Source organism: Triticum dicoccoides, chromosome 2A (assembly GCF_002162155.2).
Source record: "Triticum dicoccoides isolate Atlit2015 ecotype Zavitan chromosome 2A, WEW_v2.0, whole genome shotgun sequence".
Classification (NCBI taxonomy): domain Eukaryota; kingdom Viridiplantae; phylum Streptophyta; class Magnoliopsida; order Poales; family Poaceae; genus Triticum; species Triticum dicoccoides.
The window spans coordinates 116,142,775-116,157,701 of NC_041382.1; the positions used below are offsets into that span (position 1 = coordinate 116,142,775).

Below are 14,927 nucleotides of genomic sequence, written 5' to 3' on the forward strand. Positions count from 1 at the left end.
ATGCAAAATGAACGTATCAATGGCTGTCGTGCGTATCTCCTAGTCTGCATCAATGACTTCTCGACCTGCTTCTACAGGTTTGTGGGTTTAAAAAAGTTTGCTCCGCCGGTGCGGAAGCCCAGAGACAGCATTGAGTTATGCTCACAATGCCGTCGATGGATGCGGAAGAAAGAAGACTTCGGCAACCCCAAATTTTTTAATGTGATTTTATCTTTTTGTACGAGTGTGTTTACAAGGATCTACGATACTTAATATATGAATGAGTTTGGGCATTTTCGAAAGAAAATAACACTCCAAGAAAAACAGCGGCACGTCATCCTGTCTCGCTAAACTCTGTTTGTCGTTGGCACTCGGGATCGCGGCGGAGCAATTCCCTTCCTTCTCCCCGGGACCGAGAGGATAACACCCACATGGCCACGAGCCTGCCCTGCACCCAGTCGACAAACACCCACCCACATTTCCGCTAGCGGCCCCACTATGGCCACCGCTCCATCCAAACGCCAGGTCCACGCGACGGATCACCATATCCACAACTCCATGGACAACCGCCTACACCTCCCGAACCGTACCCCGCCACGATTCCCCGTTTCTGCCCAGTCTCTTCCCGCCACTCGCCGCAACCGCAACCCCCATGCGCGTCCACGCCGCCCACCTCCTCGTACCCGCGCCTCCCACGCCCCGCCGCCATGCCACCCTCCGGTTCGCCGTCTCCGCCGCGGCGACATCGGTGAACGTGAACCAGGCCGACGCTGCTGGCAAGCAGGCCGTCATCGTCGGCGGCGGGCTCGCGGGCCTCGCGGCGGCCACGCACCTGGCCTCCCTCTCCGTGCCGTTCACGCTCCTGGAGGCCTCGGACCGCGTCGGCGGCCGCGTCGCCACCGACGAGGTCGACGGGTACCTGCTCGACCGGGGCTTCCAGATCTTCCTCACCGCGTACCCCGAGTGCCAGCGCCTCCTCGACTTCCAGGCGCTGCGCCTCCAGCCGTTCTTCCCCGGCGCGCTCGTCTACATCGGCGCCGGCGAGGGCGGGTCGCCGTTCCACATGCTCTCCGACCCGTTCCGCTTCCCCATCCGCTCCCTCTCTTCGGTCTTCTCCCCCGTCGGCACCCTCCCCGACAAGCTCCTCGTCGGCATCACCCGGCTCCGCGCGGCCGCCACCCCGGACGACGTCATCCTCTCCTCGCCGGAGACGACCACCGCGAGGCACCTGGAGAAGCTCGGGTTCTCGCCGTCCATCGTGGAGCGGTTCCTGCGGCCGTTCCTCGCGGGGATATTCTTCGACCCGGCGCTCGACACGTCGTCCCGCCTCTTCGAGCTCGTGTTCAAGCGCCTCGCCCTTGGTGACAACGCCCTGCCGGAGGCCGGGATCGGCGCCATCGCAGCGCAGCTCGCGGACCGCCTCCCCGCGGGCTCCGTTCGCCTCAACGCCCGCGTCGCCGCCATCGACCCGTCGTCCGGCGTGACGCTCGACACCGGCGAGACCGTGTCCGGCAAGCTCGGCGTCATCGTCGCAGTCGAGCAGCCGGAAGCAGAGAAGCTCCTGCCGCAGCTACCTGCGAGACCCAAGAACAAGAAGGCGGCCGAGAGGAGCACCGTGTGCCTCTACTTCTCCGCGGACCGCGCCGCGGTGCAAGAACCCGTGCTGCTCCTCAACGGGTCGGGCAAGGGGGTCGTGAACAACATGTTCTTCGCGACCAACGTGGCGCCGTCGTACGCGCCGGCGGGGAAGGTGCTGGTGTCCGTGTCGCTCGTGGGCTCCTTCGCCGACCGGGAGGACGCGGAGCTGGCCGGCGAGGTTGTCCGGGAGCTCGGCGGGTGGTTCGGGGCGGGGGAGGTGGCGTCGTGGGCGCACCTGAGGACGTACCGCATCGGCTTCGCGCAGCCGGACCAGACGCCGCCCACGGAGCCAGCGGGGCGGGACCCCAGGGCCGGCGACGGCGTGTACGTGTGCGGCGACCACTGGTGCTCCGCCACGTTCGACGGCGCGATGGTGTCTGGGAGGAGGGCGGCCGAGGCCCTGGCCAAGGATGGGGGGCTGTCCCAATCCTTGAGCTGAGGAAAAGGGCTTCTGTGCGCGAGGATTCCGTTGTTCTTACTGTTCGAGTGGCAAGGCAAAATGCACGTCCGAGCACATCTTTGGTTTGTGTAAATTTTAGTTCGAACGGAAATATTTTTTGTCACAAAACACGTCTCAATATGGTTGGGTTGGGTACTTATTTCTATGACAAAAAAAATAAGCTTTTCATCCTAGACGGAATGACAGCGCATCTGCACGAGGTTACTTGGGCGTTTCATGGCGTAAAAAATCGTGATAGAAGTAAAAGCGAGAAATTTTTGACGATTTCTCCGCATCACATGATATGCGGTGGGGTGGTCGAGAAAGGTGGTTTGCGTGTATGTGTAATGCACGTTAATTTGAAAGTATATTAAATGCACGCAGATATTAAGTAAGATATTATTTATATATGATTATCATTATATTTGGCATGAAATTAACTATACACTAAATGTGTTGAGCGCTCGATATTGAAGCAGTTTAGGTCGTTGGATTGACATGATTTGATAACCGAGATTAATTGGATTTGCCCTTTTGGGTTTTTCATTGCCCTTGACAAGTATATGGAGTTTAAGAGATCATTTGCAGTCTGGTTAGTATATGGATATTTTATTAAGCGGAGAAGTTTGGCACTCTAAGTAAGCACTCGATTCCTTGTTAGGTCCTGCTAGATTGATCTTTAAGGGATCATTTTAGTCCGTTCTCCGACCGAACACATTACAAACGGGTAGGAAATGATTCTTTTTCCGATCCACCTTGATCTCCTTCCGGATCCATTCCTGATTCTCTACTTCTAATGTATGACTTGATAGCCTTGTCTTCATGTTTTTTTTGTCAGGTTTTTTTGTCTCGCCTCTCATTGGTTTTTATCTCTTTATTTACAAAAAATCTGGAGCCCATACATAGTTTATCCGCTCGACCCTCTCGGATAACCTCTCGCTCACACCGATTTCTTCCCGACTTTCAAAAAAAAGTATGTCAAGCATCAACCACACCGATTTGTATCCAAAGAAAGCACACCTTTCGGATCTGGTTTTTATTACCGATTTTTCTTGCCATATGATAGGAGGCTATATCCCACCTAATCAATATCTTCCTACAAAAATTTCTTGCGCCCATACATCGATTCCAGAAATCTCGGATATCACTTGTTTTATTGATCTGATTCTGAAGCCCTCCTCTTTCTTGCGGCGGAGAGGTGCCATACTTAACGCAGGTGATGGCAAAGTATCTCAAGTTTGCATGCCAATGATATTTATCGGACTCGAAAGACGATGTATCCATTCAAATTGGGTATCGCTTCTACATGGCATTCGGTGTGACCCGCCAAATATCTCTCAGGCATAACTGATTATCTATATTTATACCTAATATTAAAAGACGCAAGCTTCCATAGTTCTTCATTCATCATCACTTTATATCCGTTAATTTTATGTTAACTACAAAGATTGACGGCTGAGATTTAAAAGGAGGAAAAGGCTTTTTTAGTCAAAAGAAATGAGATATTCCTTTATGTTCGCTCAGTGCCCCGATTCGTTTGTACGTCTCCTCTTCCAAGTGCACGCTGAATTGGGCTGGGCCTCCGGTGGGCCTGCAAAAAAGTGTAGGCTCCTTTTTTTTCCCTATATCACCCAGAAACAAAAACCAAATACAACTCGATCAAAGATCGATGCTCGCACGTTCGCCATCAGAAACCTCCCCCATCATATAATTGCTCTCCTCTTCTTTCCCAAACAAAGTTAGTCCATCGGTTTGCTACCAATCTCGAGTTCTTGACATTCCTATCGATCAAAAACCAGGTCCCCCACACCCGATCAATTCTGGAACGCCCTGAAGGAGTCAAGGTCTGGGAATCACCCTCGAGGACGGGCTCGCATATGTCTGTGCCTGGCCTTCCCGTGCCTGACACCATCGGCAAGCTGTTTCACGCGTCATACCTCTGGAACAAGATCACCTCGATCCGACCACACGCGTCTGTCTTGAGTAGCCGGACATTATGTAGATGATACTGTTAGGGAACGTAGTAATTTCAAAAAAAATCCTACGCACACGCAAGATCACGGTGATGCATAACAATAAAAGGGAAGAGTATCGTCCACGTACCCTCGTAGACCGTAAGCATTATGAGAATGCGGTTGATGTAGTCGTACGTCTTCACGATCCGACCGATCCAAGTACCGAACGTACGACACCTCCGAGTTCAGCACACGTTCAGTTCGATGACGTCTCACGAACTCCGATCCAGCAGAGCTTCACGGGAGAGTTCCGTCAGCACGACGGCGTGATGACGGTGATGATGTTGCTACCGACGCAGGGCTTCACCTAAGCACTGCTACGATATGATCGAGGTGGATTATGGTGGAGGTGGGGCACCGCACACGGTTTGGAACAATCAACTTGTGTGTTCAAGGGTACACCCTGCCCCCGTATATAAAGGAGCAAGGGGGGGGGGGAGGCCGGCCGGCCCTTGCAGGGCGCGCCAGGAGGAGACCTCCTCCTCCTATTAGGAGTAGAACTCCCCTTTCCTACTCCTACTAGAAGGGGGAAAGGAAGGAGGAGAGGGAGAAGGAAGGAGAGGGAGGAAAGGAGGAAAGGGGGCCTGGCCCCCTAGTCCAATTTGGTTTGGGCTAGGGGGGCCGTGCGCCCTGCCTCCTCTCTTCCACCAATTGGCCCATGAGGCCCAATACTTCTTCCCTGTATTCCCGTAACTCCCCGGTACTCCGAAAAATACCCGAATCACTCGGAACCTTTACGATGTCCGAATATAGTCGTCCAATATATCGATCTTTACGTCTCGACCATTTCGAGACTCCTTGTCATGTCCTTGATCTCATCCGGGACTCCGAACTACCTTTGGTACATCAAATCACATAAACTCATAATACCGACCGTCACCGAACGTTAAGCGTGCGGACCCTATGGGTTCAAGAACTATGTAGACATGACCGAGACACGTCTCCGGTCAATAACCAATAGCGGAACCTGGATGTTCATATTGGCTCCTACATATTCTATGAAGATCTTTATCGGTCAAACCGCATAACAACATACGTTGTTCCCTTTGTCATCAGTATGTTACTTGCCCGAGATTCGATCGTCGGTATCTCAAAACCTAGCTCAATCTCGTTACCGGCAAGTCCCTTTACTCGTTCCGTAATGCATCATCCCGCAACTAACTCATTAGTTGCTTTGCTTGCAAAGCTTATAGTGATGTGCATTACCGAGAGGGCCCAGAGATACCTCTCCGACGATCGGAGTGACAAATCCTAATATCGATTTATGCCGACACAACAAGTACCATCGGAGACACCTGTAGAGCACCTTTATAATCACCCAGTTATGTTGTGACATTTGGTAGCACACAAAGTGTTCCTCCGGTAATCAAGAGTTGCATAATCTCATAGTCATAGGAACATGTATAAGTCATGAAGAAAGTAATAGCAGTAAACTAAAACCGTCAAGTGCTAAGCTAACGGAATGGGTCAAGTCAATCACATCATTCTCCTAATGATGTAATCCCGTTTATCAAATGACAACTCATGTCTATGGTTAGGAAACATAACCATCTTTGACCAATGAGCTAGTCAAGTAGAGGCATACTAGTGACACTCTGTTTGTCTATGTATTCACACATGTATTATGTTTCCGGTTAATACAATTCTAGCATGAACAATAAGCATTTATCACGAAATAAGGAAATAAATAATTACTTTATTATTGCCTCTAGGGCATATATCCTTCAGTCTCCCACTTGCACTAAAGTCAATAATCTAGATTACACAGTAATGATTCTAACACCCATGGAGCCTTGGTGTTGATCATGTTTTGCTCGTAAGAGACGCTTAGTCAACGAGTCTGCAACATTCAGATCCATATGTATCTTGCAAATTTCTATGTCTCCCACCTGGACTTGATCGCAGATGGAATTGAAGCGTCTCTTGATGTGTTTGGTTCTCATGTGAAATCTGGATTCCTTTGCCAAGGCAATTGCACCAGTATTGTCACAAAAGATTTTCATTGGATCGGATGCACTAGGTATGGCACCTAGATCGGATATGAACTCTTTCATCCAGACTCCTTCATTGCTGCTTCTGAAGCAGCTACGTACTCCATTTCACACGTAGATCCCGCCACGATGCTTTGTTTAGAACTGCTCCAACTGGCAGCTCCACCGTTCAATATAAACACGTATCCGGTTTGCGATTTAGAATCGTCCGGATCAGTGTCAAAGTTTGCATCGACGTAACCATTTACGACGAGCTCTTTGTCACCTCCATAAACGAAAAACATATCCTTAGTCCTTTTCAGGTATTTCAGGATGTTCTTGACCGCTGTCCAGTGATCCACTCCTGGATTACTTTGGTACCTCCCTGCTAAACTAATAGCAAGGCACACATTAGGTCTAGTACACAGCATTGCATACATGATAGAGCCTATGGCTGAAGCATAGGAAACACTTTTCATTTTCTCTCTATTTTCTGCAGTGGTCGGACATTGAGTCTTACTCAACTTCACACCTTGTAACACAGGCAAGAACCCTTTCTTAGCTTGATCCATTTTGAACTTCTTCAAAACTTTATCAAGGTATGTGGTTTGTGAAAGTCCAATTAAGCGTCTTGATCTATCTCTATAGATCTTGATGCCCAATATATAACCAGCTTCACCGAGGTCTTTCATTGAAAAACTCTTATTCAAGTATCCTTTTATGCTATCCAGAAATTCTATATCATTTCCAGTCAACAATATGTCATCCACATATAATATTAGAAATACTACAGAGCTCCCACTCACTTTCTTGTAAATACAGGCTTCTCCAAAAGTCTGTATAAAACCATATGCTTTGATCAAACTATCAAAACGTTTATTCCAACTTCGAGAGGCTTGCACCAGTCCATAAATGGATCGCTGGAGCTTGCACACTTTGTTAGCACCCTTTGGATCGATAAAACCTTCAAGTTGCATCATATACAACTCTTCTTCCAGAAATCCATTCAGGAATGCAGTCTTTACATCCATTTGCCAAATTTCATAATCATAAAATGCAGCAATTGCTAACATGATTCAGACGGACTTAAGCATCACTACAGGTGAGAAGGTCTCATCATAGTCAACTCCTTGAACTTGTCGAAAACTTTTCGCAACAAGTCGAGCTTTGTAGACAGTAACGTTACCGTCAGTGTCAGTCTTCTTCTTGAAGATCCATTTATTCTCGATGGCTTGCCGATCATCGGGCAAGTCAACCAAAGTCCACACTTTGTTCTCATACATGGATCCCTGTCGGTGTCAAAACCGGCGGATCTCGGGTAGGGGGTCCCGAACTGTGCGTCTAAGGCGGATGGTAACAGGAGGCAGGGGACACGATGTTTTACCCAGGTTCATGCCCTCTTGATGGAGGTAAAACCCTATGTCCTGCTTGATTTATTCTTGATGATATGAGTATTACAAAAGTTGATCTACCACGAGATCGGAGAGGCTAAACCCTAGAAGCTAGCCTATGGTATGATTGTTTGTTGTCCTACAGACTAAAACCCTCTGGTTTATATAGACACCAGAGGAGGCTAGGGTTACACAAGGTCGGTTACAAAGGAGGAGATATACACATCCGTATTGCCTAGCTTGCCTTCCACGCTAAGTAGAGTCCCATCCGGACACGAGACAAAGTCTTCAATCTTGTATCTTCATAGTCCAACAGTCCGGCCGAAGGATATAATCCGGCTGTCCGGATACCCACTAATCCAGGACTCCCTCAGTAGCCCCCGAACCAGGCTTCAATGGCTTTGAGTCTGGTGCACAGTATTAGGGGTGGGCATAAAAACCGATGAACCGAAGACCGAACCGATATCGAAACCAAAAAAACCGATTTTTTGGTTTTTGTCACTGCTACAGTAAAATTCAGTTTTTAGTTATACTAACCGAATTTAATTCGGACTGTTCGGTGTTATACCGATAACCGGGGCAGACACCGAAGTAACGTGATCGAACACGCAAAATCCCAGCGCCCCTCCCCTGAGCCACATGTGCGAGTCATGGACGGCCTTGTACCTCCCCTGGGCCTTCCATGTACATGCACCTATCCAAGGCCCACTCTTTTGCTCAATAGTTTCTCTCTGGCAGCACACTATGACACTTCACTGGATTTATCCCACCTCGGCTAGCTAGACGGGATGACACAGTGAGCTTGGCTACTTAAGAAGACATGGTACGATGGGTACTACGCACAAAACAGTTAGCCCGCGCCAAGGGAACACTTAATGCAGTGTTGTTTTGAGTTTATTCTTTCTACTGTTAATTCAGTGCATGCTGAAAAAAATATGTTTTCTGTACATGATCCCTAGTTCGGTTAAAACTGAAAACCGAACCGAAAACTCGGTTAACCAGACTTTCGGTTAGTTGATTTTTTGTGTTTATTTCGTTTTCACTTTGACTAACCGAATATCTAAAAAAACTAAACAGTAGAAACCGAAAATTCGGTTTCTACCGAACGCCCAGGCCTACGCAGTATTGTCTTCGGCATTGCAAGGCGGGTTCTTCTCCATCTTTTGAACATTTGTAAAGCAGTGTCCGGTCCCATAAATGTTTGGACCTCTTGGCTTCTGTGCCCAATAAGGGATTTCTCCCACGCGTCGAATGAATACAAGGCGCCAGGGCATTTTTACATTTGCCCCCCTATCCAGATAAATAAATTGTCTATTAAAGGGATGGGGATCCTTAGATCCGATCCATACCATCCTCCCCCAGCGAGAGTCCATCAGAGCGCGTACCGGAAAGATCCATTCCAGCATGGCCGACCTCCGCAGCTCCTCCTCTCGCCCCCGAAGCCCTAAGCCTGGTGATTGCGAGAGGTGTTCAGTCCCACACAGTCGTTTAGTCAAACTGCAGACTAAGGGATTTCTCCCTCCGACGTATGCTACGTCTTGAGCTTGCGTTGGTTTTCCCCGAAGAGGAAGGGATGATGCAGCAGAGTAGCGTAAGTATTTCCCTCAGTTTTTGAGAACCAATGTATCAATCCAGTAGGAGGCCACGCTCAAGTCCCTCGTACCTGCACAAAACGATAGCTACTCACAACCAACGCGATTAGGGGTTGTCAATCCCTTCACGGTCACTTACGAGAGTGAGATCTGATAGATATAATATTTTTGGTATTTTTGGTATAAAGATGCAAAGTAAAAAGTAAAAGCAAAGTAAAAAAGCAAAGCAAGATTAAAGTGATGGAGATTGATATGATGAGAATAGACCCGGAGGCCATAGGTTTCACTAGTGGCTTCTCTCAAGAGCATAAGTATTCTACAGTGAGTGAACAAATTATTGTTGAGCAATTGACAGAATTGAGCATAGTTATGAGAATATATAGGCATGATCATGTATATAGGCATCACGTCCGTGACAAGTAGATCGAAACGATTCTGCATCTACTACTATTACTCCACTCATCGACCGCTATCTAGCATGCATCTAGAGTATTAAGTTAAAAACAGAGTAACGCCTTAAGCAAGATGACATGATGCAAAGAGATAAATTCATGCAATATGAAATAAACCCCATCTTGTTATCCTCGATGGCAACGATACAATACGTGCCTTGCTGCCCCTTCTATCACTGGGTAAGGACACCACAAGATCGAACCCAAAGCTAATCACTTCTCCCATGGCAGAACTACCAATCTAGTTGGCCAAACCAAACGGATAATTCGAAGAGACTTGCAAAGATAACCAATCATACATAAAAGAATTCAGAGAAGATTCAAATATTATTCATAGATAGACTTGATCATAAACCCACAATTCATCGGTCTCAACAAACACACCGCAAAAAGAAGATTACATCGAATAGATCTCCACAAGAGAGGGGGAGAACTTTGTATTGAGATTCAAAGAGAGAGAAGAAGCCATCTAGCTACTAACTATGGACCCAAAGGTCTGAGGTAAACTACTCACACTTCATCGGAGGAGCTAGGATGATGTAGAAGTCCTCCGTGATGACGGCCCTCTTCCAGCGGAGCTCCGGAACAGGCCCCAAGATGGGATCTCGTGGATACAGAAAGTTGCAGCGGTGGAATTAGGTTTTTGGCTCCTGTTCTGATCGTTTGGGGGTACGTGTGTATATATAGGAGGAAGAAGTACGTCGGTGGAGCACCGAGGGGCCCACGAGGCAGGGGGCGCACCCTAGGGGGGGGGCGCCCCCACCCTCGTGACCTCCTCTTTGACTCCTTGGAGTAGGGTCCAAGTCTCCTGGATCACGTTCGGTGAGAAAATCACGTTCCCGAAGATTTTATTCTGTTTGGACTCCGTTTGATATTCTGTTTCTCCGAAACACTAAAATAGGCAAAAAAACAGCAATTCTGAGCTGGGCCTCCGGTTAATAGGTTAGTCCCAAAAATAATATAAAAGTGGAAAATAAAGCCCAATATAGTCCAAAACAGTAGATAATATAGCATGGAGCAATCAAAAATTATAGATACGTTGGAGACGTATCAGGCATCCCCAATCTTAATTCCTGCTCGTCCTCAAGTAGGTAAATGATAAAAAGAGAATTTTTGATGCGGAGTGCTACTTGGCATAATTTCAATGCAAATCTTATTAATTGTGGTATGAATATTCAGATTAGAAAGATTCAAGACAAAAGTTTATATTGACATAAAAAATAATAATACTTCAAGCATACTAACAAAGCAATTATGTCTTCTCAAAATAACATGGCCGAAGAAAGTTATCCCTACAAAATCATATAGTCTGGCTATGCTCCATCTTCACCACACAAAATATTTAAATCATGCACAACCCCGATGACAAGCCAAGCAATTGTTTCATACTCTAACTTTTTCAAAACTTTTTCAATCTTCACGCAATACATGAGCGTGAGCCATGGATATAGCACTATAGGTGGAATAGAATGGTGGTTGTGGAGAGGACAAAAAGAAGGGGAAGATAGTATCACATCAACTAGGCGTATCAACGGGCTATGGAGATGCCCATCAATAGATATCAATGTGAATGAGTAGGGATTGCCATGCAACGGATGCACTAGAGCTATAAATGTATGAAAGCTCAACAAAAGAAACTAGTGGGTGTGCATCCAACTTGCTTGCTCACGAAGACCTAGGGCAATTTGAGGAAGCCCATCATTGGAATATACAAGCCAAGTTCTATAATGTAAAATTCCCACTAGTATATGAAAGTGACAACATATGAGACTCTCTATATGAAGAACATGGTGCTACTTTGAAGCACAATATATGAGACTCGCTATATCATGGTGCTACTTTGAAGCACAAGTGTGGAAACAAGGATAGTAGCATTGCCCCTTTTTTTTGGGGGGGGGGGCTTCTTTTTTTCTTTGGACTTTCCATTTTTTTATTTGGGACAATGCTCTATTGAATGATGATCATCACACTTTTATTTATTTACAACTCAATGATTACAACTCGATTCTAAAACAAAGTATGACTCTATATGGATGCCTCCGGCGGTGTACCGGGATATGCAATGAGTCAAGAGTGACAAGTATGACAAAAAATAATGAACGGTGGCTTTGCCACAAATACTATGTCAACTACATGATTACGCTAAGCAATATGACAATGATGAATGTGTCATGATGAACTAGATGGTGGAAAGTTGCATGGCAATATATCTCGGAATGGCTATGGAGATGCCATAATAGGTAGGTATGGTGGCTGTTTTGAGGAAGGTATATGGTAGGTGTATGATACCGGTGAAAGGTGCGCGGTATTAGAGAGGCTAGCAAAGGTGGAAGGGTGAGAGTGCGTATAATCCATGGACTCAACATTAGTCATAAAGAACTCATATACTTATTACAAAAATCTAGAAGTTATCAAAGCAAAGTATTACGCGCATGCTCCTAGGGGGATAGATTGGTACGAAAAGACCATCGCTCGTCCCCGACCGCCACTCATAAGGAAGACAATCAATAAATAAATCACGCTCCGACTTCATCACATAACGGTTCACCATACGTGCATGCTACGGGAATCACAAACTTTAACAGAAGTATTCTTTAAATTCACAACTACTCAACTAGCATGACTTTAATATTATCACCTCCATATCTCAAAACAATTATCATGCTTCAATCTTTTCTTAGTATTCAACACACTCAAAAGAAAGTTTCACAAATCTTGAATACCAAGCATATTATTATTAAGCAAATTACCATGCTATTAAGAGACTCTCAAAATAATTTAAGTGAAGCATGAGAGATCAATAGTTTCTTTAAAACAAATCCACCACCGTGCTCTAAAAGATCTAAGTGAAGCACATAGAGCAAAATTATAACGCTCAAAAGATATAAGTGAAGCACATAGAGCAAAATTAACTAGCTCAAAAGATATAAGTGAAGCACATAGAGCAAAACTACTTAGCTCAAAAGATATAAGTGAAGCACATAGAGTATTCTATCAAATTTTAATTCATGTATGGCTCTCTCAAAAGGTGTGTACAGCAAGGATGATTGTGGCATACTATGACACAAAGACACAAATAATACAAGACGCTCCAAGCAAAACACATATCATGTTGGTGAATAAAAATATAGCTCCAAGTAAATTACCGATGGAAGTGGACGAAAGAGGGGATGCCTTCCGGGGCATCCCCAAGCTTTGACTTTTTGGTGCCCTTGGATTATCTTGGGGGTGACATGGGCATCCCCAAGCTTAGGCTCTTTCCACTCCTTGTTCCATGATCCATCAAAAGAATTCACCCAAAACTTGAAAACTTCACAACACAAAACTCAAAATAGAAAACCCGTGAGCTCCGTTAGCGAAAGAAAACAAAAGACCACTTCAAGGTAATGTATTGAACTCATTCTTTATTTATATTAGTGTTAAACCTACTGTATTACAACTTCTCTATGGATTATAAACTATTTTACTAGCCATAGATTCATCAAAATAAGGAAACAACACACGAAAAACAGAATCTGTCAAAAATAGAACAGTCTGAGGTAATCTGTAGCTAGCGCAAGATCTGGAACCCCAAAAATTCTCAAATAAATTGCTGGACGTGAGGAATTTATATATTAATCATCTTCAAAAAGAATTAACTAAATAGCACTCTTCAAATAAAAATGACAGCAGTTCTCGTGAACACTAAAGTTTTTGTTTTTTACAACAAGTTCAACAAGACTTTCCCCAAGTCTTCCCAACGGCTCTACTTGGCACAAACACTAATTAAACACAAAAAACACAACCAAAACAGAGGATAAATAATTTATTTATTACTAATCAGGAGCAAAAATCAAGGAATAAAAATAAAATTGGGTTGCCTCTCAACAAGCGCTATCATTTAACGCCCCTAGCTAGGCATAAAAGCGAGGATAGATCTAGGTATTGCCATCTTTGGTAGGCAATCCATAAGTGGCTCTCATGATAGTTTCATATGGTAATTTTATTTTCTTTCTTGGAAAGTGTTCCATGCCCTTTTTTAATGGAAATTTAAATCTAATATTCCCTTCCTTCATATCAATAGTCGCACCAACCGTTCTAAGGAAAGGTCTACCAAGAATAATAGGGCAAAAATGATTGCAATCTATATCAAGAACAATGAAATCTACGGGCACATAATTCCTATTTGCAACAATAAGAACATCATTAATCCTTCCCATAGGTTTCCTAATAGTGGAATCCGCAAGATGCAAGTTTAGAGAGCAATCATCAAAATTACGAAAATCTAGTAAATCACACAAAGTCTTGGGAATAGTAGAGACACTAGCACCCAAATCACACAAAGCATAAAACTCATGATCTTTAATTTTAATTTTAATAGTTGGTTCCCACTCATCATAGAGTTTTCTAGGGATAGAAACTTTCAACTCAAGTTTTTCTTCATAAGATTGCATCAAGGCATCAACAATATGTTCGGTGAAGGCTTTATTTTGACTATAAGCATGTGGAGAATTTAGCACGGATTGCAACAAGGAAATACAATCAATTAAAGAGCAAATTTCATAATTAAATTCCTTGAAATCCAATATAGTGGGTTTAGCAACATCTAGATTTTTATTTCTTTCAATCCCACTTTCATCAATTTCATCATTAAGATCTAAATACTCCGAATTTTTAGAACGCCTTCTAGGTAAAGGAAGATCATATTCAGTTTCATCAAGATTCATATTGCAAAATAAAGATTTAATAGGAGACACATCAATAACTTTTATATCTTCATCTTGATTTTCATAGGAATTGGAGGAACACGCTTTAATAAAGGCATCTTTGGAAGCACGCATCCTAGCGGTTCTTTCCTTGCAGTCATCAATGGAAATTCTCATGGATTTGAGAGACTCATTGATATCATGCTTAGGAGGAATAGATCTAATCTTTAAAGAATCAATCTCAAGAGAAATTCTATCAACGTTTCTAGCCAAATCATCAACTTTAAGCAATTTCTCTTCAAGCAAAGCATTAAAATTCTTTTGTGAATTCATAAACTCTTTAGCACTAGTCTCAAATTCAGAGGGCATCTTATTATAATTTCCATAAGAGTTGTTGTAGGAATTCCCATAATTATTAGAAGGATTACTAGGATATGGCCTAGGATTAAAATTCCCTCTATAAGCGTTGTTACCAAAATTATTCCTACCAACAAAATTCACATCCATAGATTCATTGTTATTCTCAATAAAAGTAGACAAAGGAATATCATTAGGATCATAAGAAACACTCTTAGTAGCAAATAATTTCATAAGTTCATCCATCTTTCCACTCAACACATTGATTTCTTCTATCGCATGCACTTTTTTATTAGAAGATCTTTCAGTATGCCATTGAGAATAATTAACCATAATATTATCTAGGAGTTTAGTAGCATCTCCTAAAGTGATTTCCATAAAAGTGCCTCCCGCGGCCGAATCTAAAAGA

The 14,927-nt window shown here is 44.4% G+C and overlaps 1 protein-coding gene across 1 annotated transcript; it reads left to right on the forward strand.

Annotated features, from left to right (window-relative positions):
- Positions 1 to 413: 413 nt before the first annotated feature.
- On the forward strand, positions 414 to 2,250 carry LOC119353715 (15-cis-phytoene desaturase, chloroplastic/chromoplastic). The gene has a single exon (XM_037620370.1). It carries the CDS (start codon positions 632 to 634, stop codon positions 2,054 to 2,056), a length of 1,425 nt encoding a protein of 474 aa, XP_037476267.1. The 5' UTR covers positions 414 to 631; the 3' UTR covers positions 2,057 to 2,250.
- Positions 2,251 to 14,927: the final 12,677 nt, after the last annotated feature.